This window comes from Mytilus californianus, unplaced genomic scaffold (genome assembly GCF_021869535.1).
Source record: "Mytilus californianus isolate M0D057914Y unplaced genomic scaffold, xbMytCali1.0.p SCAF_6, whole genome shotgun sequence".
In the NCBI taxonomy this organism is placed as follows: Eukaryota; Metazoa; Mollusca; class Bivalvia; order Mytilida; family Mytilidae; genus Mytilus; species Mytilus californianus.
Genome location: NW_026262712.1, coordinates 95090132 through 95117399, shown reverse-complemented (window position 1 = coordinate 95117399; position 27268 = coordinate 95090132). Strand labels below are relative to the sequence as shown.

The 27268-nt window shown below is 33.0% G+C and overlaps 2 protein-coding genes across 2 annotated transcripts; one reads left to right on the top strand and one right to left on the bottom strand.

The window, feature by feature from the left end:
- Positions 1-988: 988 nt before the first annotated feature.
- On the bottom strand, positions 989-27030 carry LOC127704891 (eukaryotic translation initiation factor 3 subunit M-like). Its single transcript, XM_052209126.1, has 10 exons — positions 26916-27030; positions 19659-19797; positions 8225-8366; positions 7461-7584; positions 6934-7028; positions 5605-5688; positions 4925-5024; positions 2905-2986; positions 1968-2111; positions 989-1307 (listed from the first exon to the last, which is right to left on the bottom strand). Exons 1-10 carry the CDS (start codon positions 26955-26957, stop codon positions 1102-1104), a joined length of 1158 nt encoding a protein of 385 aa, XP_052065086.1. The 5' UTR covers positions 26958-27030; the 3' UTR covers positions 989-1101.
- On the top strand, positions 9291-13057 carry LOC127704890 (uncharacterized). The gene is made up of 2 exons (XM_052209125.1): positions 9291-10672; positions 12857-13057. The coding sequence occupies exon 1, from the start codon at positions 9339-9341 to the stop codon at positions 10635-10637; it is 1299 nt and encodes a 432-aa protein (XP_052065085.1). The 5' UTR covers positions 9291-9338; the 3' UTR covers positions 10638-10672; positions 12857-13057.
- Positions 27031-27268: the final 238 nt, after the last annotated feature.

Here is a 27268-nt window from a genome sequence, read left to right as displayed (position 1 = left end):
GACTTTGAATTAATAAGCTATGTTGCTGTCTATCAGATTTATTTTTTTGAATTTGATGTGGATAGGCAAGACATATCTATGTCAACAGTTTATTTTCAAGTAGTCGCTAGACACAAGAAGTTTGGCGCTTTCAAACCTGTTTAACCCTGCCTCATTCTTATGTGCCTGTCCCAAGTTAAGAGCCTGTAGTTCTGTAGTTGTCACTGGGTTCATGGCTATCATATTTGATTTCGTAAATTGTTTTTTTATAAATAAGGCCTTTAGTTTTCTCAACTGAATTGTTTCATATTTTTCATGTCGGGGCCTTTTATAGCTGAATATTAGGTATGGGTTTTTCTTATGGTTGCCTATAATTGCTTACAAACACTTCATTTGAACTTTTGTGGATAGTTGTCTCATTGGCAATCGTACCACATCTCCTTATTTTTATACTGAGCCATGAAAATGAGGTCAAGGATTACAGACATTATGACAGATGAAAACTTCAGAACATAAGGCATCTGCATACAATTTTTGAAGCATCCAGGTCTTCTACCTTCTAAAATATAAAGCTTTTAACAAAAAGTTAACACCGCCAGATAGTAAACCCTATGTGTTCAATCTGTGACTTGTGTCACAGGCCAGACTAAATTTAGCATTTGTTTTTATCTTTAAGTAATATATACACTCTTCAATATTCAAATTCAAGCATTATCATTTTGACCATGCGAGTCAAACAAACACAGAATTGACCCTACTACCTCTGTGTGTCTCTAAAATAGAAATATTGTACAGTAAAAGGTGCTTTGTTAGAAATTATACACCAGTATATCAAAAACGTTTTTTTATTATGGTAGGTTTCATAGTACTATTGTATTACAAGATATATCCATCATATGAAGTGTACATGGATGTCCTGGTTTTTGTGTAGTTGGGTTGCTGCCTCAATGACTTGTATCCCACATCTCCATTTATTCATATTAGCTTAAAATATAACAGTAAAATAAAATTCCAATGTCTGTATTTATTTATTCTTTCAATATTTGACAACAATATCATATTTGTCTTTTTTAAATAATAAGCACATCAGATGGTATTCTTATGTTTCTCAAACAGTTCTCCTTACTGAGCCCCAACCTGTTGAGCATGCAGCATATCCAGCTGCTTCAAACTGGTTTGAACTAGATCCAAGTTGTCCCTCCAGTGCAACAGACTTTGTTGAATCATCTGCCAGTGTTGTCTGCCAAACTGTCGATGGATCGATGAATGGATCACTACCTTCTTCTGCATCTGATCGATCTTCACTCTCACTGACTTAGTTCTTAAAACTACAAAGATAAAAAAATACCAGATGGTTGAAAAAAAATTAGTTCATAAAAGTGAAAAACTAAAATGTTTAATGAAAAATGATACTGTAAACCAACCAATTTTCACTAGCCATTTATTTTCGTGACTTTTGCAAGTAGAAAAAGAACGTGAACATAAATTGTCGCGAATATGTAAAACTTGGATGTTTTCTTATTTATTGACATCAAGTAAATTTTTAGAAACTCAAAATTGAAATGGGCTAGAAAAGGCTAAAAGCCAAATAAAGTATTCGCAAAAATAAGTTGGTTTACTGTAATCAAAACCTGGGATCCTTATGTTAAAAGTTCCAATGCATATGATTTTTTGCAAATGACTATTAGTATATTAAGTTACACCAGTCTTCCCGGATGAAGAATTCCATAGTTTAGTTATGTTGTAGTTCTATAAAAATGTCATTTTCCATGTATATTTTTCTTGTGTTTAAACATTGCTCCTGGTAAGTAATTTAAAATTTTGAAAACAGACTTAGATGAAGACAACAATAGATACATTCAGTAATCAGTGTTTATTGAATTCATGTTCTATATAATTCAGTGTATTATATAGAACATGAAACTGTAAGAACTTTTCTAAATATATAATGGGAAATATAATCTTATGAAATGTTATTGAGAACTTACTATCAATAATAAACTCTTCAATATCTGACTCCTGAAGTTCTAACTCTTGTTGGATGACACTATAATCTAACTCCTTTTTATTTTCTGACATCTGCATAAACGTCAACATTCTCATCTTCCGTAAATTCTGGTCATGTGATAAGCCTGCAAATAATTAGTCAAGAAAAGCATTAGCAAGTTCAGATAACATGGTGCAAGTCAACTGCTGTAAACACATGTCAAGGCTATAATTTGCAAAAACTGCAATGCTGACAAATTCTATGATTCTAATTATGAGATAAACACTTCAAATACAGATATCTTACTTCAGTTATTATGCAAAAGTCATAATTGTTGTTCATATTACAAATTTACAAAAACTCCATAATGTTCATGGATTTGTACGAAATGTTGCTACTTGATGATGAGACCTGACATTTGGTCCAATGTTTCATCAGAAGTGCAAGTGATATTGCATAAATATTCCTGTAATGTGCTTACAAAAACATTGAAGCTTTAAGTTTAATAAATTTTTACATTCCTATTTATCAATGACCAACTTTATTTTGAGCTACAGATCAGTTTTATGGTCTGTGGATACTCTATCATTTCATTTGCTTGTACTTGAAACATCAGTTATATTTGACAAAGTGAGATTTGTTTTCTAGAACTAATGGTACTATATTAGTAATATTTACCTACATATTTGAAAGTAGGTACTAGTTTTATAGAAATGTTGGTACTATATCAATTATATTTATCTATATATTTGAACAACTTAGAACTAGTTTTATAGAACTGTTGGTGCTATATCAGTTATATTTACTTAAAGATTGGACAAAGTCAGTATTTGTCTTTAAGAAACTGTTGGTACTATATCAGTTATATTTACTTAAAGATTGGACAAAGTCAGTATTTGTTTTTAAGAAACTGTTGGTACTATATCAGTTATATTTACCTAATGACTTGACAAAGTCAGTATTAGTCTTATAAAACTGTTGGTACTGTGTTATTGTCCCTGACACAAAAATGGATAATAACTGAAAAAAAAGACAAAAGTTTGTGAACAGCTGACAAAATGATAACGCTATAAAAACCCAGTTTAATGGTAAATACCTGACTTTATGATAACTATATGATTTCATAGCATTATCAAGGATAAGGCATGCAACAGGCATTATATTATCATTATCAAGGATAAAGCATGCATCAGGCATTATATTAGCATTATCAAGGATAACGCATGCATCAGGCATTATATTATCATTATCAAGGATAAAGCGTGCATCAGGCATTAGATTAGCATTATCAAGAATAGCACATGCATCAGGCATTATATTATCATTATCAAGGATAAAGCATGCATCAGGCATTATATTAGCATTATCAAGGATAACACATGCATCAGGCATTATATTATCATTATCAAGGATAAATCATGCATCAAGCATTATATTAGCATTATCAAGGATAACACTTGCATCAGGCATTATATTAGCATTATCAAGGATAACACATGCATCAAGCATTATTTTAGCATTATCAAGGATAACACATGCATCAGGTATTATATTATCATTATCAAGGATAAAGCATGCATCAGGCATTATATTAGCATTATCAAGGATAACACATGCATCAGGCATTATATTATCATTATCAAGGATGAAGCATGCATCAGGCATTATATTAGCATTATCAAGGATAACGCATGCATCAGGCATTATATTATCATTATCAAGGATAAAGCGTGCATCAGGCATTATATCATCATTATCAAGGATAACACATGCATCAGGCATTATATTATCATTATCAAGGATAAAGCATGCATCAGGCATTATATTATCATTATCAAGGATAAAGCATGCATCAGACATTATATTAGCATTATCAAGGATAATGCATGCATCAGGCATTATATTATCATTATCAAGGATAAAGTGTGCATCAGGCATTATATTAGCATTAACAAAGATAACGCATGCATCAGGCATTATATTATCATTATCAAGGATAAAGCATGCATCAGGCATTATATTAGCATTATCAAGGATAAAGCGTGCATCAGGCATTATATTATCATTATAAAGGATTAAACCTGCATCAGGCATTATATTAGCATTATCAAGGATAAAGCATGCATCAGGCATTATATAAGCATTATCAAGGATAAAACGTGCATCAACATCATATTAGCTTTATCAAGGATAACTCATGCATCAGGCATTATATTAGCATTATCAAGGATAAAGTGTGCATCAGGCATCATATTAGCATTATCAAGGATAAAGCATGCATCAGGCATTATATTAGCATTATCAGGTATAAAACGTGCATCAGGCATCATATTAGCTTTATCAAGGATAACTCATGCATCAGGCATTATATTAGCATTATCAAGGATAAAACGTGCATCAGGCATCATATTAGCTTTATCAAGGATAACTCAAGCATCAGGCATTATATTAGCATTATCAAGGATAAAACGTGCATCAACATCATATTAGCTTTATCAAGGATAACTCATGCATCAGGCATTATATTAGCATTATCAAGGATAAGGCATGCATCAGACATTATATTAGCATTATCAAGGATAAAGCGTGCATCAGGCATTATATTAGCATTATCAAGGATAAAGCGTGCATCAGGCATTATATTACTGTGTATTTATTATTATTTGTTTAATATAAATTTTGTGGATTTAGTAGGTAAAGGTGAACGACTTATTTCAGTGTTCAATAAAATACAAAGTTTCAATAGATGGTTTTGTAAAACCATTCACAGGGGACACAGCTTGTTGCCAAATCCTGTTAATTTATTTCATGTGTTGTATATAAAGCTCATAAACCAACAACTTTGACATAAAAGAGAGACAATTTGCATTTGGTAGAGAACTAAAATCACTTACCATAAAGTTGAATGTTTCCTTATACATGTATATATATCACCCTTCTATTACCCTATATACTTACATCATGTATCAGTTCTCCTTCCAGGAATTTTACAGGCTTCAGTAACAACAGGTGGTCCATGAGAAATGTGTTTGGGTCTGCTAAATGTGTTACTATACATCTATAATAATACAATATAATTATTTCATTTGTTCTACATTTAATATTCTATAATAAGATGACGAATGTGTTGTTGTCTGTGTTAATGAGTGTGTAAAAAGAAACTGTCAGTAAACCGTATTAAAGAGTCTGGGGCTCTTCACAAAAAATCTTACGATAGAAGATGATCATTAGTTATACTGGAAGGTTCATGAATTTCAAGATTTTTTAGAAATGAGTCGCTGCTGTGTGTAGATCAGAACCTGTGGATATGAAATCATGCTGGCCTACATCTCTAATATCTGTGGTTCTACTTCATAGTAGATTTCATTTAGCATAGTTTTTAAAGTACACAATGACACATCCTTCTGCAATGCCTATAACAAACTATAGAATATCAATTTAGCAAAACAATAGAAGCATTTTAGTTTTACTTCAATGAGGGAATTGATGTTTATACCAAAAAGGACAAGTGACAGTGATTGAAAAACGACAGGGTAATTATAACCCATATCAATACTTTTAAGTCTACATGTAAAAAAAAAAGATTTACAGGACAATTCCTAAACTTGTTAGCTTTATAAAGGATAAAACATTCATACCTGTGAGCATCATTTTTAGCCTGTGAAGCATTGTCTTCTGTGTATGTACCAAGAAGGTCTATCATTACTTTTGTTGCTGCTTCACTGAAAAAATGCATTAAATAGTTCAATACAACCCAAAAATACTATACATCCAGCAAAAATACATTAAGTGATTCATTTCTTTATCTATAAACATGAAAAGGTTGTCCCTTTTCAGACAAGAAACTGTGTTAACAATAAAATTGTGCCTCTTTGTTCTCATATCCTTGCTAGAACACTGAAAAATATATACTAGTATATCTTCACCAAAATTACTTAAGGGCATACAATAGTTTTGATCCCACGGTGAATTTTTGACAACAATGTGCATACAAGCTATTTTTCACCTTGTCAATTCAAATATGTAGTAAAAAAACATATCTTCATTTGCTACTTTTACAGATAAATGGGGTCATTTACTCTAAATTTCGGTTTCTTGGACATTTCTATCCTATGGACAGAGACATACCTGACTTATTTGATTCAAAAGATAAACATAAGAGTATTTTTGTAAAAACATTTGGAAAATCTTCTTTACATAAAAATGCTCTAAATTTGTATAACAATTCCATGAAAATAATTCATTTTTTATCAAAGCTTCATGATTTTAGAAAAAATGGCATTTTTTTGCTGTATATGTACCTATTTTAAAAAAAATTTCATCAGCGATTTGTTCATAAAAATTGGTACAAATTATCTTCATACATCATTTACATAATCAAACTAAATGTCATTTAAAAAAAAAAAGAGGCAAAAGTACTGGTTTTCAAGCTTATTATTAAAACCAGTCGAAAAATGCATCCTTTCCCGATATGTTAGTTTGATGTGAAAAATAACATTTTCCGTTAACAACGTCATCATCTCCTGTAACTGTATCATATATAAGAGTGCCTTTCAATGACATCACAACTACACTTATTGTGACACCTTTGCTACTGAACATTGTTATTCATGTCGGGGCCTTTTATAGCAATCTATACAGTATGGGTTTTTTCCCATTGTTGTCAGAAGGCTATACAGTGACCTATTATTGCTTATATCCACGTCATCTGAACTTTAAATCTAGGAAAATAAGGCCCTTATCACATCATGTATTCTCTTACAATCTCAATACTTCATTTTTGTTTTACACTGAAGTTTCCATATATATAACCTCTGTAAAGTGATTACCTTGTTTTAGTATCTAACAAAGCATCGTGTAAACTTCTCAGTATATTCTGTACTTTGTAAAGTGATTACATTGTTTTAGTATCTAACAAAGCATCGTGTAAACTTCTCAGTATATTCTGTACTTTGTAAAGTGATTACCTTGTTTTAGTATCTAACAAAGCATCGTGTAAACTTCTCAGTATATTCTGGTACTTTGTAGACGATATATCCCACTGTTTGGCCCATTTCTTTACCTACAAATTGAAGAACCACAGTCAGTAAGCTGAAATATTCCAAACTCTCATTAGTCTCCTTAGACACACTTCAGGGTAACCTGTCTACAGTTTACCTCATCCCAATATGACTGTACTTGGACATAACACAGAATTAATATGAAAACACCCAATTAATAACACTCTAATATAAACAGAACCCTAGTCTGAACAGAAACAAATTCTTCAGTCCTTACTGGGTTCGTTACAGACAGGTTTCACTTTATATTAATTATATTAATATTTTTGTGATATTCAAGCTATTATCATTAAAATATTTACTAAAGGAACTAAATTCCAGGACATCTCTTATTTTTCATTGTCGAGATCTTGTGTAACTACATGCAATATAGTAATACAGGGTAAGTCTGAGTTATGACTTAAACTTTAATTCCCTTAATAATGTATACTTACACTGGATAGATTTGTGTTTACTAAATACAGGAGATCTGTTTGGTGGGCTAATTTGACTAAACATAAGTATACATCAGCTCTTGAGGAACTCTTCTCATCCAAACCAGAAAACAAGTTTGATAATCTGTCAGAAAGATAAAACATTGTGTTATCAGAAGAAAATTAGATCAGAAAAAATTTGAATAATGAAAAATCAAGTCAATGAAGCACAACTCTGTGTATGTTGCCTAATATTCAGAGACATTCTTGTCATTGGAAAATTTGACCAAATAACTGCTTCTAATTACTATGGCAAGTTGTGGAAGATTATTAAATGCTGATCAGGACTGAATAAATGCACATGTGAAAATGTAAACAACAAGTATATTATAATTGCAAGTTGATCAATGATGAAACTCAACAAGGTCTGGCTATCATGTCAAAGACTTTTAACTTACAGTATTTTCTTATAAAGTTATTTCAAAAAAATTGTGGCAGGCTTAATAATTCCTGCCACATTATTGCTATCACATAATGTATCAGTCTTACATCCCCTCAATGTAAACATATTGTATTCCATCTGGTTCTACTCTCTAGTAGTGAACCAGGAACCCAGGCTAGTCATTGAGTTCTGAGAAGCTTAATTGTTGATGACGACACCAAAAAAAGAATATCCCCAAATCAATAACCGATTTTCGAAAATCCGGTTAAAAATTCTATCGATGGCATCCTGTGAATCTTTGCTGACAAAACAAAACCCCTAAGTTCAGTTACTGCTAACTTACAATTTTATTCTCAAACTAGCTCTTTTGTCTCCACTGCTTGATTTAGCAACTGCTTCACAAAACTGGAGTACTGGTTCTTGTATCTGATCAGGTGGCAGCACTAATACAAGGGAGATAATACTGTTCAAAGTCATCTCCAAATCTATAAAATAAAGGGAGATAACATTTGAGGACCTTGCAGCACATATAAGGAAATAAAAGGGAGATAACTGTGGAGTAAGGGACAGCACTTATATAAGGGAGATAACTGCTTAAAGTCATCTCCTTTGTCGAATAAAGGAAAGAAACAGCTCATTAGTAACGGTTACCATAGATATTATGCTGATTATTGACAAAATCTTAATGTGTTTTGTTCTTTTTCAAAACTGGTGTTCATCACTGATTGTTATGACAATTTATTTACAACTTTGCTTAATAAGAGGGGATTAGACATTGCCACTTGTCTACTGTTAATAAAAGAGTCATACAAAGTTTAAAATTTATGTTGGTTCTCAGGCATGCAGTATTTACTCTTAGTCTTTGAAATCATGGAATAGGCCAGAATTTCCATAAAATTGAACTTTCAATAGAATGAATTAGAAATTTGGGATACACAAGATAATCATTTTTCAATATTAAAAGAGTATCATAAATTACACTACAATCTCCAATTTTTCTAATGTATACTGTAATTATAAAACTTCATGAAAAAAACCAAACAGGTGAAAACATTTCTTTGTAAAACTTCATGAAAACAAACAGGTGAAAACCTTTATTTGCAAATACCTTCTCTGACTTGAAGAAGTCAAACAATACCATTATTTATTACATGCTTTCGTTAAATGTTATTTTAAATTTTGAAGTGTATTTTACAGTTACAAATAAACTACCAGTAATTCATTATAGTTAGATGTACCACAGTTGAATTGTATATTCAATGCTTTGATATTTAAGTTTCTGTGACTTATCTTTTGATAAATTTTATTTTACCTTTATTCATACAAAATTTCATGATTAAATAACTATATACATAAGAAGACGGTACAAAAATTTAAATCTTTTTTAAGTAACACAGGTAAACTATAAATAGTCACAAAAGATGGTATTATGAGCTCAGACATTTTGCTTTTCAATAATGGCATTCAAACAGTCTACATTAAAGGCCCAGATACCTATAGGATGTCAGTTTTGTGAAGGAGAAACGAAGATCGAATGGAAATGTCTGGATTGTTCATTATTGATGTGTACTAGATGTAAAGAAAAAGTCCATCTAAAAATTAAAAGTGCCAGTGATCACAGAATTATAAATATAAAAGATGTAGGGTTTTGTCAAGAATCAAAGGAACATTTCAAACTCAGTGACATTAAATGTCAAGAACATGCTGGACAGGTCTGTTGTTTGTTTTGTCAAACTTGTAAACAATTTATCTGTCTGAAGTGTCTGACTAAATTTCACAGGGGTCATGAAGTATTGGAAGAAGAGGAGTATAATTCAGAAATGATCAGACAGGAACTAAGCAAGCTAACTGTCTTAAGTAAACCTCAAGTAATGAAAACTGATAAAGCTAATATCAAAATTAAAGTTGACACAAAATTTGTTACAGATCTTAGTCGTATTTATTCTCTGGTTTACTGCCAGGATGATTCAGTTTGGATAGCAGACAACAGAAATACAGTTCAACATATCAAAATTGAACAAAACAAAATTGACGTTATATCACGATTTAATATGATTGTATGGGACATGGCAATTACTTCTACTAATGATATCCTTATATCAGACGGAGGAACACTGCTGAAGATGATGAATGCAGGAACTGGACAGATAACTCACACAATATACGACATTGCACCACTAACAACATGCAGAATACATATAACCAGAGATGATAGAGTCATTATTGGAGCTATACCTTCAGGGAAAATATTCCCTGCTAAAGGAAAACGTGTAGTCATAATGATGGATTTAAGAGGAAATCATCTGACCGAATTTGAATACGACAAGACCAACAAACCATTGTTTACTTATCCTTATAGGATTACCACTACCAGTCACGGTAATATATGTGTGGTGGATAAGTTAGATGAAACACGCAGAGGTAGAGTGATAATACTGGGACAATCAGGACAAGTGGTACAAATATACACTGGTCATCCTGATGTAAACACTGAAGATAGACCATTTAAACCTTCTGATATACTTACAACACCCTTAGATAATGTTATTGTGGCTGATAGCAAGAACCATGCACTACATATCTTACAGAGTGATGGACAAATCATAACTTACTACAGGGTTAATCATATAGGAATACGAGGACTATATTCTCTTGCTCTATCTACACCAGGACATTTTTATATAGGGAATTATACATCAGATGGGAGTCAGGAAAACAAAGCTAAACTTTATGAATTAAAGTACTCTGGATTTTAATGATAAAACTGGTTAATTAACAAAATTGTACAAGGGTAATGGCATTAAAAAGACGTGTTTGCAAGCAAGACTTGTCTCAAACACTTGGATAAGTGTCACAGAATCACGATAAGAGATAAGGTCAATTTGAGATCGATATATTCACTGAGATATCTTTTTGGAACACTAGGATTAAATAATAACAAAACATGACATTAAACAATGTAAAATAAAGATTTATTGATTGTTAAACAAATGTTCACTGGTGTTAAACTGATCGTGGTAACTGCAATTACCAAGATCCCAACATGGCGGAGGTAGAAATAGTTAAAATTGTTTTCTGCTAATTTCTCCGTGTAAACATGTTGTTTTCAAAAATTACTCAGCCGCCCGGTTGATCTGTATGGTTTTTGTTGTATGTGTGTGTGTTCTTAATATCAATAAAATGCTTCGCTGAGCACAGCCTGATACGACCGCAGAGGTCGAACCCTGAACAGTTGGGGCAAATTTGGACACAATATTCAAGCTTTATACTGTCTGAATTTGGATTCTGATCAAATTTTTGACATAATATAGGTTTCTGACACAAAATAAATGTGATCAAAGATCTTATAAATCCATTGCGCAATACTGTCCCAAGAGAAAATGAAACCCCGGTGAAATTGGCGGGATAAGCCGGGATAAGCATCTGAAGTCGGGATCCCATTCAGGATAAATATCTGAAACTGGGATCCCATTCAGGAATACTGTCTGAAGCCAGGATCCCATTCTAGTTGAAACGGGAAAACATAAACCAGAATTTTGTGTGGAATTTTTAAAAAAAATAATCCTGGAAACATAAAATATATCCTGGATATAAAGTACTGTGAAAAACCTGAATTTTGTGTATTTTTCTTCTTTAATCCATGAATATATAAAATATATCTTGGAGTACACAATTAAAGCAATAAAAATAATGCATGATATAAAGATTTGTTTATTTCATGTCCTTTTTTAAAATGCTGTGTAGTAATAATTTATTCTCTTTTGAATGACAATTAACATATTTCAAACATCAAAACATCAGAGTAAATAATTATTACAAACGTCATCTTCTTTCTGTCAAGAATCAAAGGAACATTTCAAACTCAGTGAGATTAAGTGCCAAGAACATGCTGGACAGGTCTGTTGTTTGTATTGTCAAACTTGTAAACAATTTATCTGTCTGAAGTGTCTGACTAAATTTCACAGGGGTCATGAAGTATTGGAAGAAGAGGAGTATAATTCAGAAATGATCAGACAGGAACTAAGCAAGCTAACTGTCTTAAGTAAACCTCAAGTAAGGAAAACTGATAAAGCTAATATCAAAATTAAAGTTGACACAAAATTTGTTACAGATCTTAGTCGTATTTATTCTCTGGTTTACTGCCAGGATGATTCAGTTTGGATAGCAGACAACAGAAATACAGTTCAACATATCAAAATTGAACAAAACAAAATTGACGTTATATCACGATTTAATATGATTGTATGGGACATGGCAATTACTTCTACTAATGATATCCTTATATCAGACGGAGGAACACTGCTGAAGATGATGAATGCAGGAACTGGACAGATAACTCACACAATATACGACATTGCACCACTAACAACATGCAGAATACATATAACCAGAGATGATAGAGTCATTATTGGAGCTATACCTTCAGGGAAAATATTCCCTGCTAAAGGAAAACGTGTAGTCATAATGATGGATTTAAGAGGAAATCATCTGACCGAATTTGAATACGACAAGACCAACAAACCATTGTTTACTTATCCTTATAGGATTACCACTACCAGTCACGGTAATATATGTGTGGTGGATAAGTTAGATGAAACACGCAGAGGTAGAGTGATAATACTGGGACAATCAGGACAAGTGGTACAAATATACACTGGTCATCCTGATGTAAACACTGAAGATAGACCATTTAAACCTTCTGATATACTTACAACACCCTTAGATAATGTTATTGTGGCTGATAGCAAGAACCATGCACTACATATCTTACAGAGTGATGGACAAATCATAACTTACTACAGGGTTAATCATATAGGAATACGAGGACTATATTCTCTTGCTCTATCTACACCAGGACATTTTTATATAGGGAATTATACATCAGATGGGAGTCAGGAAAACAAAGCTAAACTTTATGAATTAAAGTACTCTGGATTTTAATGATAAAACTGGTTAATTAACAAAATTGTACAAGGGTAATGGCATTAAAAAGACGTGTTTGCAAGCAAGACTTGTCTCAAACACTTGGATAAGTGTCACAGAATCACGATAAGAGATAAGGTCAATTTGAGATCGATATATTCACTGAGATATCTTTTTGGAACACTAGGATTAAATAATAACAAAACATGACATTAAACAATGTAAAATAAAGATTTATTGATTGTTAAACAAATGTTCACTGGTGTTAAACTGATCGTGGTAACTGCAATTACCAAGATCCCAACATGGCGGAGGTAGAAATAGTTAAAATTGTTTTCTGCTAATTTCTCCGTGTAAACATGTTGTTTTCAAAAATTACTCAGCCGCCCGGTTGATCTGTATGGTTTTTGTTGTATGTGTGTGTGTTCTTAATATCAATAAAATGCTTCGCTGAGCACAGCCTGATACGACCGCAGAGGTCGAACCCTGAACAGTTGGGGCAAATTTGGACACAATATTCAAGCTTTATACTGTCTGAATTTGGATTCTGATCAAATTTTTGACATAATATAGGTTTCTGACACAAAATAAATGTGATCAAAGATCTTATAAATCCATTGCGCAATACTGTCCCAAGAGAAAATGAAACCCCGGTGAAATTGGCGGGATAAGCCGGGATAAGCATCTGAAGTCGGGATCCCATTCAGGATAAATATCTGAAACTGGGATCCCATTCAGGAATACTGTCTGAAGCCAGGATCCCATTCTAGTTGAAACGGGAAAACATAAACCAGAATTTTGTGTGGAATTTTTAAAAAAAATAATCCTGGAAACATAAAATATATCCTGGATATAAAGTACTGTGAAAAACCTGAATTTTGTGTATTTTTCTTCTTTAATCCATGAATATATAAAATATATCTTGGAGTACACAATTAAAGCAATAAAAATAATGCATGATATAAAGATTTGTTTATTTCATGTCCTTTTTTAAAATGCTGTGTAGTAATAATTTATTCTCTTTTGAATGACAATTAACATATTTCAAACATCAAAACATCAGAGTAAATAATTATTACAAACGTCATCTTCTTTCTGTCAAGAATCAAAGGAACATTTCAAACTCAGTGAGATTAAGTGCCAAGAACATGCTGGACAGGTCTGTTGTTTGTATTGTCAAACTTGTAAACAATTTATCTGTCTGAAGTGTCTGACTAAAGTTCACATGCTCTCATCAACCGTGGTTGACCATGGTCAATTTGACAACCACGGTTTACTGCCTTTGTGACCATGGTCAACTTCAGACAACCTGAACCATGGTGAATTAAAAAACGATCTGGTTTATAACCATGGGAAATTATAAAAAACTGTAAATTACTTTGAGACTTTTAACATTCAAATTGTGATCGTTTTTCAGTGGTACACTGTTTTTGACAATTTTTAATACACCTTATCCCTATTCCCGCTTGACCCGAGAATCTGTCCCGCTTTAACTTTTGAAATCATACAACAATCACTTTTCCATTGTGGCGTCAGATATTTTCTATTTTGACGTCAAAATTTTATGGGAACTTTTGTGATGTCCAGTAATGGTGGACAAATAGCGATAAGGTGTATTTCTTTCTTCCCAAGATGTAAATTCTGGCTCTCTGACCTTTCATGTTTATGTTTAATAAAAATATATTCTCTTTACATTTGAAAACACATATAAACTGAGCAGTTAAGCTACAGTAGCAGAGAAAGATATATAGTGACAGTGGGGTCAAATTTGGAACTTTTACAAACTGGAAGTTGGAACTTACTTTCAGTATTCAATTTCTACTCGTTTTTTAACAGTGGTACACTGTCAAACTATTTTTCATTTCTTCCAAGTTTATAAATCTGCCTTTCTTTATCATTATACGGCATATTTTAAGAACTTGAAAACATTTCAGATTAATGATAATGATCGTGTTGTTGTTTTGTCACCAGAACACATGCAATGTCATGGTCAATTATTTTTCAAAAATTCATAATTTTCAAAATTTTGAAAAAGAAATATGAATCCCTTAAAAAACTTGGGAAAACCCCCCCCCCCTCAACTTCTCAACTTTTTGAAACCCCCTTGGAGCAATAACCCCAAAACTCAATCCGAACCTTTCCTTTGTAGTATGGAACCTTGTAGTACCATGAATTCAAGAGATCCATACACTTACACACAAGTTATTGTCTGGAAACTAGAAAAATGCTTGTTTTTGGCCCTTTTTTGGCCCCTAATTCCTACATGTTTGGGGCAATTAACCCCAAACTCAATCCCAGCCTTCCCTTTGTTATATGGAACCTTGTGGTACAATGTCAGAGAGATCCATACACTTACACACAAGTCATTGTCTGGAAACAAGAAAAATGCTTGTTTTTGGCCCTTAATTCCTAAACTGTTGGCCCCCATTACCCCTATAATGAATCCCAACCTTCTACTTGTGGTATTAAACATTGTGGTACAATTTCAGAGCAATCGAAATACTTATACACAAGTTATTATCCTGAAACTAGAAAAATGCTTGTTTTGGGCCCCTTTTTGGACCCCTTTTTGGGCCGCTAATTCCTAAACGGTTGGAACCATCATCCCCAAAATCAATCCCAACCTTCCTTTTGTGGTATTGAACCTTCTTAAAAATTTCATAGAGATCCATTCACTTAAACTAAAGTTATTGTCCGGAAACCAATGTGTCTTCGGACGACGACGTATACGACGACATCATACCATTATACGATCCCAAAAATTTTTTTTGCTGTCGTATAAAAATGGCTTCTTTACCAAAATAAAAAATAGCCATAGAAAATTTAAGGAAGATAATCGTAACTCCATGAAATTTATTTGATAGGATAATCGAAACTGGATAGTCGTAATTTGGAAATTATAATGATAACTTATCAGTGATAATCTTAACTGTATATGTTGATGGGGACAGCGACTACGATATATATATATTTTTTTTTTTCAATTTGAAAAAAAAAGATAGTGTGATAAGAATTCATAAATAATTGGTTTAAATATCTAAAACTAATTTATTTTTTGCTTTCTTCTTTTTTGAGTATACAATAAACCATCAAGCAGGCTTATGATTATTAACTGTTGCATTTACAAAAATTAATCAACAAAATAAATAAGGAAATTCAGTGCTATATTATTCAAATTGTTTGGTAGTGCAGATGGACGAACTTAAGTGGTTTAAAATTATGTACAAAAGGTTTAATATCTAAATGAGAGTATATAGAATAGCAGTAGAGCTGTTCTCTAAAGCTGTCTACTGACTGAGACTGAACTAATGATATTGGTAATGTGTTCCATTGCAGTATTGTAAACGGAAAGAATGAGTGCCTGTATGTATCTTATAAGATGTATATATATGTGCCTAAAAGAGAGTTGATAAAATTTTCTAGTTCTAGGATCTGCAGGTATAAGGATGGTGTGAGATCATATGAAAAGTATAGTGCACAGACTATGGACTGATAGTGGTGGCCAATTAATTGTGTTCAGCATCTCAGATACACTAATTGTATTGTGGTACCTATTGCATACATACCGGGCAGCTTGCCTTTGGACCATCTCAATCTATGAAATTGATTCTGTGGTGTGTGGATCCCAGACTGAGCAAGACTACACAAGTTTAGGGTGGATAAGTACTTGGTATTCCAGACTCTTGATATGTTGGTTTGATGTTTTGAGGTTACGTTTTAGGAAGCCAAGAGTTTTGTTACTTTAAGATGTTATATCATTTAAGTGTTTGTCCCACTTTAGATTTGATTTAAGTGAAGTGTAATACCAAGGTATTTAGCAGATGATACAGATTCTAATGTATAAGTATGAAGGGTGTACTTATGTTTAAATAGTTGATATTTCTGTGTGACAGATAGGACTGTGCATTTATCGGGACGAAAAGCCACCAACCAGTCATGTTCCCACTTTGCTGCTGCATCAAGATCAGCCCTAAAGTTTGTTACAGTCACTTTGGGTTCAGCTCAGATCGGCCTGTATATAATACTGTTGTCTGCAAATAATCTAAGTTTGCTATGATTTAGGTAGTCTGGAAGGTCATTCATATTGACCAAAAATAAGACTTGGCCTAAGACAGTAACTTGAGGCACCTATGATGTGACTGGGGTGGTGTTTGATGACTTTCCATCCATGACAACTGTTTGCGTGTGATTTGAAAGGAATGCAGCGATCCAATTTAATGTGAGTCCAGAAATGCCATAATAATTTAATTTGTATAAAAGTCTTTGATCTGGTACCTTATTGAATGCTTTAGTAAAGTCCCTTATAATGTGATCAGGTTGTGTGGTTGTTTGTAACAGATAGTTCTTTAATAAATAAATGTGGATAGTGTCCACATGTGGACACAGATGATGCCCCCGCTTGCATATCATATAGTTATAAAGGGACATAACTGAAGAACAGTAAAAGTGACGCTACCCAAATTTGAACTTGATCTGAGTTTTGTGTGTAAGTCTCATAACATTTGGTTGAGGCTAACTTAAGTAGAGAACAGAAACTAAAAATTCAGCAATTTTTCTATTTTTAAAGGGGCATAACTCAATAATGGTTAAAGTGACACTACCCAAATTCAACTTGATCTGTGTTTTATCAGTGGAAGTCAAAATTAAACATTGCATTGTATAAAGCATTGATTGTAGTTGATTCAACTATAATCATGGACAAAGGAAGATAACTCCAATTTAAAAAAAAATAACTTGATATTTAGAAGAAAATAAAAATTTTGCAATTTTTTCCATTTATAAAGGGGCATAACTCTAGAACGGTTGAAGTGACGCCACCAAAATTCAAACTTGATCTGTGTTTTGTGGTAATAAGCATTGTGTATAAGTTTCATAACATTTGGTTGAGACAAACTTAAGTTAGAGAACAGAAACTAAAAATTTTGCAATTTTTCCATTTATAAAGGGGCATAACTCTAGAACGGTTGAAGTGACGCCACCAAAATTCAAACTTGATCTGTGTTTTGTGATAATAAGCATTGTATATAAGTTTCATAACATTTGGTTGAGGCAAACTGAAGTTAGAGGACGGAAACTAAAAATTTTGCAATTTTTCCATTTATAAAGGGGCATAACTCTAGAACGGTTAAAGTGACGCCACCAAAATTCAAACTTCATCTGTGTTTTGTGGCAATAAGCCTTGTGTATAAGTTTCATAACATTTGGTTGAGGCAAACTTAAGTTAGAGAACGGAAACTAAACATTTTGCAATTTTTCCATTTATAAAGGGGCATAACTCTAGAACGGTTAAAGTGACGCCGCCAAAATTCAAACTTGATCTGTGTTTTGTGGTAATAAGCATTGTGTATAAGTTTCATAATATTTGGTTGAGGCAAACTCAAGTTAGAGAACAGAAACAAATTTTGGGACGTACGTACGTACGTACAGACGGACAAGGGTAAAACTTAATGCCCCCACCGCTACGGCGGGGGCATAAAAATAGTAGTTGTGGTTTGCATGATCGTGAATGTCTAAAGCCATGTTGGAGATGGTACAGGATGCTATTATTCTCAATACGGTTAATGATGTGTTTTGTGACAATATGTTCCACTAACTTGCAGCAGATGCAAGTCAATGAAACTGTCCTGTAGTTGACAGCTTTATGTTTGTCACCCATTTAGAAGACTGGTACAACATTAGCATGCTTCCAGTCCTGTGGTGTTTGTCCAATTTCAAGTGATTTCTTAAATATTATTGTTAAAATTGTTGCTATATGTTTCTTGCATTTCTTTTAAGATATGGCCACTGATATTGTCTGGGCCAATGGCTTTATGAGGGTTGATTTTGTTAAGGAGTTTTGTTATGCTTTGTGGATATATATATTTTACAAATTAAAATTTTCATCATGATGATAAGGCAAGGCAAAAATTTATCATGTTCAAACATTGTTATAGGGAACTATAATGTATAAAATTACGTTCGTTTTCAAGTAAATATACAAATTAGTTCACGGTATCTTATTTTTCTTTGGACTATTAATCGGCTCATTCCCTTTTGTACAAGGTTCACTTGAACAAATGTCCATGACTATGCATTTTATAAAATGTAATTAGATACGTTTGGATAACAGTTATTATTGTTAAATTTTAATATTTGCAGAGGTTACTGATAAAAATCAGTTACTATTATCATTAAAATATTCTACAGTTACGATTATCTTCCCAGTTATATGTCCACAAGTTACAAGTATCTTCTTTTGGAGTTATGATTATCTTCCTTATTCTCCGCCATGTTGGGATTGTGGTAATTGCAGTTACCATGATCAGTTTAACACCAGTGAATGTTTCATGCATGATAAGAATGATCAATTGACATGTATACATTGAATGTGAAAAATGGATGGACAGGGAGAATTGTAGACACTTTAGAGTGCCACTGAGAAACAAAAGTCTTCTTTATATCAACTCATGCACAACCTCTTAAAGGCCCAATTTCATGTGAAGAGTTTATGATTAGCTCCCATTATGTGCCTTTAACATGTTTATTATGATAGTCCAATATCCCATTCTATTTAAAATCATAAAAATCCATAAAAGCAAACTTGAACTAATATATAAAGTAGACAGATTTTTAAGCTTTTTCTATTTTAAATTTCCAATAACTCTAATATACATTTCATTTATGCACTTCTAACATTGTCCATAAAATCATGAAAATATGTACAAGCAAACATGAGTTGTTGTGCAACTAAATAAAAATTGAAAGATGGAATAATTACTTAAAGCAGCAGTCAGTACTAATTATCACACATGGGTTTTTTTTAAAACCAGAAAGAGAACTTATGTGCATTGTCTATGAAGTAGATAGTTAGTTACCTGCATCATTATTTAGATTTTCCCACAAATATTTGCTGGCTTCTATGATCTGACGTAAATCTCCCAAGCTATTCCCTTCAAGAGCCTCAGCAGATATATCTGCTCCCACTTCCTTGAGGTAGCCCCTCAGCTCGAGGACCTAAAAATAAAAGACAAATAAATGAAGATGTTCTGTGAGCTAAGTTTTTAGCTAACAGTAATAAGAATATAAAAGGAACTAAAAACCAACATATGACATAGCAGGTTGAAGCTTGATGCCATCTTTCAAGAGAAGCTATGACTTGTAGTTGCTGAGAAAACTGCAACAGAAATGTGTTATAGATAGATATAAAGAGGCAATTCAGGATACCACCTCCCCCTTTGGAAAGGTAGTTTAATCAACTGACTGAATTACCTTCCCTGTAACTGTATTGTGTGCCCTTAAGAAAATAAATATCTGTATACAAGATACATGTATACCATAGGTATCAATTTTTACTACCTTCTGAAATATAAAGCTTTAAAAATAGTTGCTGTTGCCGAAAGATTAGCACAACTGTATTGCATTCAGCGACATTTGTCCAGGTTACAAAAAAAATAACCTCATTTAATGACCCCTAATGTCCTAATTATCTGGGTTGCTCACATGTCAATTAAGGTTAAATGACATTAAAGTTTTAAGTGTTGATTAAAACTGTTTTATAGGTAAATGATTTAATTAACACCTTCAATTTATCAACAACTATGTAAGGCTGATCATATCTATTTGACCTAAATGGCTCTGTAAACACCAAAATTTTTACCCAGTCTTCTGATAAAACTGTGTATGTATTAGATGTAAGCCTCTCATATCTGATTTACATAGAAGTAATAAATAAGTATTTTATTCTTTCTCTTGTTCTTTAAAGAGAAATTAGTTTTGATAAAACAGGAAACGTGTCATTATCTCAAATTATCCAGATGCAGTAACACAGTTACACTTTCAGATGATGTTTTGTAGTAATGGATTTTGAATCAAATCTTAATTGTGTCTATTTTTCTGTCATCATATTGATACCTTATCACTGCTTTTGTATTGCAATATGAATTGCTGTACTATCTGATCTTTTTCTGGTTTAATTGCCAAAATCTGAACTTTTTGCTGAATGATGACACTTCTATGTAAATGGAAAGGTTTTAAGACCTATCAGCATTGCTTCACATTTTACTCAGTTGTGTTGAACATTATCATTATACTTGACTTTTATACTAATGTATGCCATGTATATGTTTGCATTTTTGTTTATGCTTTTTCAATGACGAGGGCCTCAGGGAAGAATAGTTATATAGCTAACTGTGTAACCCTCATAAAATAAGTATTGTTGTTGTTGTTGTTGTTGCTTACATTCATATACTTGTGCTTCTACTAATGCTTTATTTTATTGTTTTTGCATGCGTGATATGTGTTTATATCATATGTCTTCTTGCTTGTATGTGTTTTATGTGAATATGCTTATCTGCTCTTTACATTGCATGTGCTTTGTCTGTATTGATATATTATGCTTTTAATGCCTGTGTGTGTTTTATATATATGTTGCATGTGTTCTTTATTTATTCATACATGCTACTTGAATTGATTGTAGGAAATGTAGGAACTGGCTACGATTACGATGAAACATAACAATAACAAATAAAATGCTTCGCTGAGCGCAGCTAGATACGACCGCAGAGGTCCAACCCTGAACAGTTGGGGCAAAAATGGACACAATATTCGCGCTTGATACAGGTCTGAATTTGGATTGTAATTAAATATTTGACACATAATAGGTTTCTGACACAGAATAACTGTAGTCAAAGAACTTAGAATTGGTTATATGATTTGAATTTATATTCAATTTTTTGCTTTTGTGCAATACATTGTGCCTGTGCGAATTGACACCCCCCCTCCCAAAAAAATAAAAATAAAAATTAACCCCCTTTTTTGTTTGCTTTTGTGCAATACACTATGCTGTTGCGTATTGAACCCCCCAACCCCAACCCCCCCCAAAAAAACCCCAAATATGTGAAGAAATTTTGTTTAATTTCTGAAATCTGAAATGAGAAAAAATTGCCCCCCCCAGGTAATCCAACATTGTACAACATTGTACAATTTTGTTTTTGGATTACCTCCCTTACACTGCTTTTAAATTGTCCATTAACCAGGAAACCCTTGTTTTTTCCCCTTTTTTGCCCCTAATTCCTAAACGGTTTGAGCCATAACCCCCCAAAGCCAATCCTATACATCCCTTTGTGGTATGGAAACTTGTGGTATAATTTCAGAGAGATCAATACACTTAAACACAATTTTTGTGATTTTACTTTTTAAACACAAGTTATTGTCTGGAAACTAAAAAAATGCCTTTTTGGGCCTCTTTTTTACCCCTAATTCCTATACTGTTAGGACCATAACCCCCAAAATCAATCCCAACCTTCCTTTTGTGGTATTGAACCTTATGGTAAAATTTCATAGAGATCCATTCATTTAAACTAAAGTTATTGTGCGAAAACCTATGTGTCTTCGGACGACGCCAACGTCATACCAATATAAGACCGCAAAATAACAATAATATTTGTGTCTACGGTTCATTGCGTTATTGTTACATTAAATTTATTAAACTTTTAATTGACTTTAATTTTGTTGCTGGAATCTCAGATATGCTTGATTATTATTCAACAAATAATATTTAAATAGTTTTTAAGTGTTAATTGTATAAATGTTCTTCAAGATAATACTACTGTAACAGTTTAGAAGTGTCAAAGGTGAAGAATATAGTTCAATGTTGCGATGTTTAGAAGAAAAGTATTCACTTCTATGTATTTAACTGCACACTTAAATCCTTATAACTGTCATTATACATGTACTTTGAACAATGGACATTACCAAATTTTCTTTGGGTGAAAAATTAAAAACTTTAGATGCATTTGAATAAAAAAAAATGTGGAAAGTGTCCATGGGACACAGATGATGGCCCTCGCTTGCATATCATATAATTATAAAACGGACATAACTGAAGAACGGTAAAAGTGACCCTACCCAAATCTGAACTTGATCTGAGTTTTGTGGTAATAAGTATTGTGTATAAGTTTCATAAAATTTGGTTGAGGCAAACTTAAGTTAGAGAATGGAAACGAAAAATGCGGCAATTTTTCCATTTGTAAAAGGGGCATAACTCTAGAACGGTTAAAGTGACACCACCATTATTCAAACTTGATCTGTATTTTGTATAAGTTTCATAACATTTGGTTGAGGCAAACTAAAGTTAAAGAACGTAAACCAACTTTGGGACGTACGGACGGACGTACGTACAGGCAAGGGTAAAACTTAATGCCCCCTCCGCTATGACGTACTTACAGACGGACAATGGTAAAACTTAATGCCCCCTCCGCTATGACGCATGTACAGACGGACAAGGGTAAAACTTAATGCCCCCTCCGCTATGACGTATGTACAGACGGACAAGGGTAAAACTTAATGCCCCCTCCGCTACCGTCCGTCCGTCCCAAAGTTGGTTTCCGTTCTCTAACTTTAGTTTGCCTCAACCAAATGTTATGAAACTTATACATACGCTACGGCGGGGGCATAAAAAAAAATCTAATTTTAAACAGGTATATAAATGAAGTTTGGGAATAACTGACACATCAAAAGCAAAGTTTGACAGCAGTGGACTTGTGTATGCATGTATCCATGGAGGACGTAATTTCATTTCAAAATCAGACCGGGATACGTCCAAACCAAAGGTAGGTTTTTTCTTCCTATATAAATATCAATTGGTCACAAAATCAATATGAATGGTATAACTTCAACACACATGTGGAGCAGCATCTGCTTACCCTTCCAGAGCACCCTTTGTTTTTGGTGGGGTTCATGTTGCTCAGTCTTTAGGTTTCTATGTTCATACCTGCCAACTTTTGAAAATGCCCATGGGGGTTTTTGTGCACGACACCATTTTTAAGGGTCAAATTTGTTTGTGGCATTTTTTGGTGTGTGTTGATTTGCTCAAGAAATAGTGGCATACTTTTTTTTTTTGGGGTGATGATGGAAGATGAGGTTATAACCCTTCTTTTTTATTTTTATGATTGTTGTACTCTATTTATCAGTGATCTGGAAGGATTTTTTCTCTATGGGCCCAGGGCCCCCCAAAAATAAATTCAATGGGCCATTTTTAGAATTAATGGGCCATGTTGTCAAATGAGTGGGCCATTCGTTTACAATAAAAAAAAAATTAAAAAAGTGTATATTTCACTGTACTTACAAGTATGATTCTAATTAATATCATGGATATTGTTCCTGTGATTTTGTAATTTCAATTTCAATGAATATACAATAACTTCTTCCAAACGGGCAATATTTACTCAAGAACAGTAAAAGTGACACCACCCAATTTCTAACTAGATCTGTGTTAAAAGGTACATGTAATAAGCATTGTGTGTAAGTTTCATAACATTTGGTTGAGGCAAACTAAAGTTAGAGAACGGAAACGGAAAATTCAGCAATTTTTATGTTTATAAAGGGGCATAATTAAAGAACGGTAAAAGTGACACCACCCAATGCAATTTCAAACTTGATCTGTATTATGTGGTAATAAGCATTGTGTATAAGTCTCATAACATTTGGTTGAGGCAAACTAAAGTTAGAGAACGGAAACAAATTAAACTGAGTTTTGTGGTAAAAAGCATTATATATAGATATAGGAAGATGTGGTATGAGTGCCAATGAGACAACTCTCCATCCAAGTTACAATTTATAAAAGTAAACCATTATAGGTCAAGGTACGGCCTTCAACACGGAGCATTGGCTCACACCGAACAGCAAGCTATAAAGGGCCCCAAAAAATTACTAGTGTAAAACCATTCAAACGGAAATTTATATACATTTCATTACATTAATTTAAGACAAACTCAAGTTAGAGAACAGAAACGAAAAATTCAGCAATTTTTTCATTTGTAAATGGGCATAACTCTAGAACAGTAATCAAAGTACTTGTAAGCACTGAATGGTAAAGATTGCTTTACTTTATCAGTAGGACGTAAAATTGAATATTGCATTGTATAAAGCATTGGTTGTAGTTGATTTAACTACCATTATGCACAAAGAAAGATAACTCCAATTTTCAAAGAAGACTTTAAAATATTTTTAGAAATGAAGGGTAAAAAATTGCTTTAATTTATCAGTGGAAGGTAAAATTAAACATTGCATTGTATAAAGCATTGATTGTAGTTGATTCAACTATAATCATGGACAAAGAAAGATAACTCCAATTTTAAAAATACTTGATATTTAGAAAAAAAAAATGAAAAATTCAGCAATTTTTCCATTTGTAAAGGGCATAACTCTAGAACAGTAAAAGTGACGACAACAAAATTCAAACTTGATCTGTATATTGTGGTAATAAGCATTGTGTATAAGTTTCATAACATTTGGTTGAGGCAAACTTAAGTTAGAGAACAGAAACGGAAAATTTAGCAATTTTTCTATTTGTAAAGGGGCATAACTCTAGAACGGTAAAAGTGATGCCACCAAAGTGCAAACTTGATCTGTATTTAGTGGTAATACGCATTGTGTATAAGTTTCATAACATTTGGTTGAGGCAAACTAAAGTTAGAGAATGGAAACCAATGTTGGGACGTACGTACGGACGGACGTACGTACGTACAGACAAGGGTAAAACTTAATGCCCCCTCTGCTACAGCGGGGGCATAAAAAGGCCACACTTAAAAATATTTTGGTTTGCCCAAACCCTACCCAAAGGTAGAGACAGTGGGTAGGTAGGTAGGTATTTTCTTCTTTTTTCTGCAGAGAGAAATTAAAGTGTCAGATGTTTTATTATATATTGTTGCTTTTTTGTTATTAAATTATCAAAATGATTAGGCCATAAAACAGAATATGTTTGTTTGCCCTAACCCTTCCTACCCAGAAAACAGCTGACTACTCAAAATCTTTTATTGTCCTGATGTGAAAAAGTTTTTTTTAATCAGATAGGCATGAAGACTACATACTTGGAGAAATGGGAGACCGATGTAAAGTTCAGTGGCTGGTTGTTAAAATCAACATTAGGGTTGTCACATGTACATGCCTTTTGTAAAGTTTACAACGGAAACTTTAAAATTGACCATGGTGGCCTCAATGACGTCTCCAAACATGCTAGTACTGCTCTTCACCAGAAGTCATTCCACGCACCTTTAAATAGTACCTTTTGTATTTGACATTACAACTGTTGATATACGCCTAAATCGTGAAAGTTGGCAGGTATAGTAGTGTTCGGTAATTCCGTCCGTCCGGTAAACACTCCCATTTACTTCCGTGAATATTTTTTCTGCTATTTTATTCATAGGAACTGTACTTATCATTACTGCGTGTCAAATGTTAAAGAAAAATCCTTTATTACGAAAATATCTAGTGATATATATAGTACAGTTCCTAATAACGATAATCTATTATTGCTTACAAAACTCGTTTCTGCCTTGAATTTTATTTTTTATTTTCGATTGTCTGGAATCCCTTCATAAGTGGTCTATTAATAGATTACCTTTTCCTTTCATAAATATATGATCAACTGCAGGCCCTCCATACATATTTACTGCCCATGGGCGGATTTATCGGACAAACACATTTCCGATAAAAACACAGATGACCCACTTGTTTTGTTTCAGATATTTTTTGGGAAATGAGATAAACTACTCAAAATTGATTTGTCAGTGTATCGATTTATATTAAATTTGATACAATTTGTATATAATTAAGCAGAATTACATACGGTCAAAGCCTTATGTGGGCAGATTTACCGGACTGCATCGTATGTATGTTGTCTTTGTATACTGTTGTTTGGCTTTCAGTCCTTCTTTTTTGCCATGACGCTGTCAGTTTATTTTCGACTTATGAGTTTGAATGTCCCTTTGGTATCTTTGCCTCGGAAATTGCAGCGTGGAACTGTGCAGTGTGCAAAACCAACGTGCACATTGCAGCATCACTCATTTGTGATGGTCTATCCAAAATGTGTCAGACTAACTGTTATGCTTTTATATATATCAGTCGGTTAAAAAGCTCTAGAGAGCTTATGTTCTATGCTGATCGTATATATTAAAACCCGACTTTAAATAAAGATAACTGTACTTTACTTAGACGCATTTTGTGTTTTACACGGCTGGTGTAAATGTGTGACTCGTGGCTTTGATTAAGAGAACGACTGGGTTCTATCAAAGAGAAATCATAAATCCCAACACTTGACTGTTATTCATATGTAATAGATCTGGCATTTTTACCTGCTCATTGATAGGTAAATCTATGAATACCGGTATGCTCATTTTTTCTGATGGCTTGTTGTCATTTCACACTAACGTGTTCATTACGTGTTCATCAGTGGCAACATTATAACAGGTGATCAGGGAAAAATAGTCATAGTGAGAAACCGATTATTTTACAATCAAAACGAAAACTGGACAACACTATATTTTTTGTTGTTATATCCTCCGAAGTATGTACGAATGTAAGAATGTAATCATCGGATGTCGATGGAATATTGTATATTTAACGAAGAAGAAGTATATTTGTTGGAAAAAATCTCTTTTATTTATTTATTTATTTATTTATTTATTTATTTATTTATTTATTTATT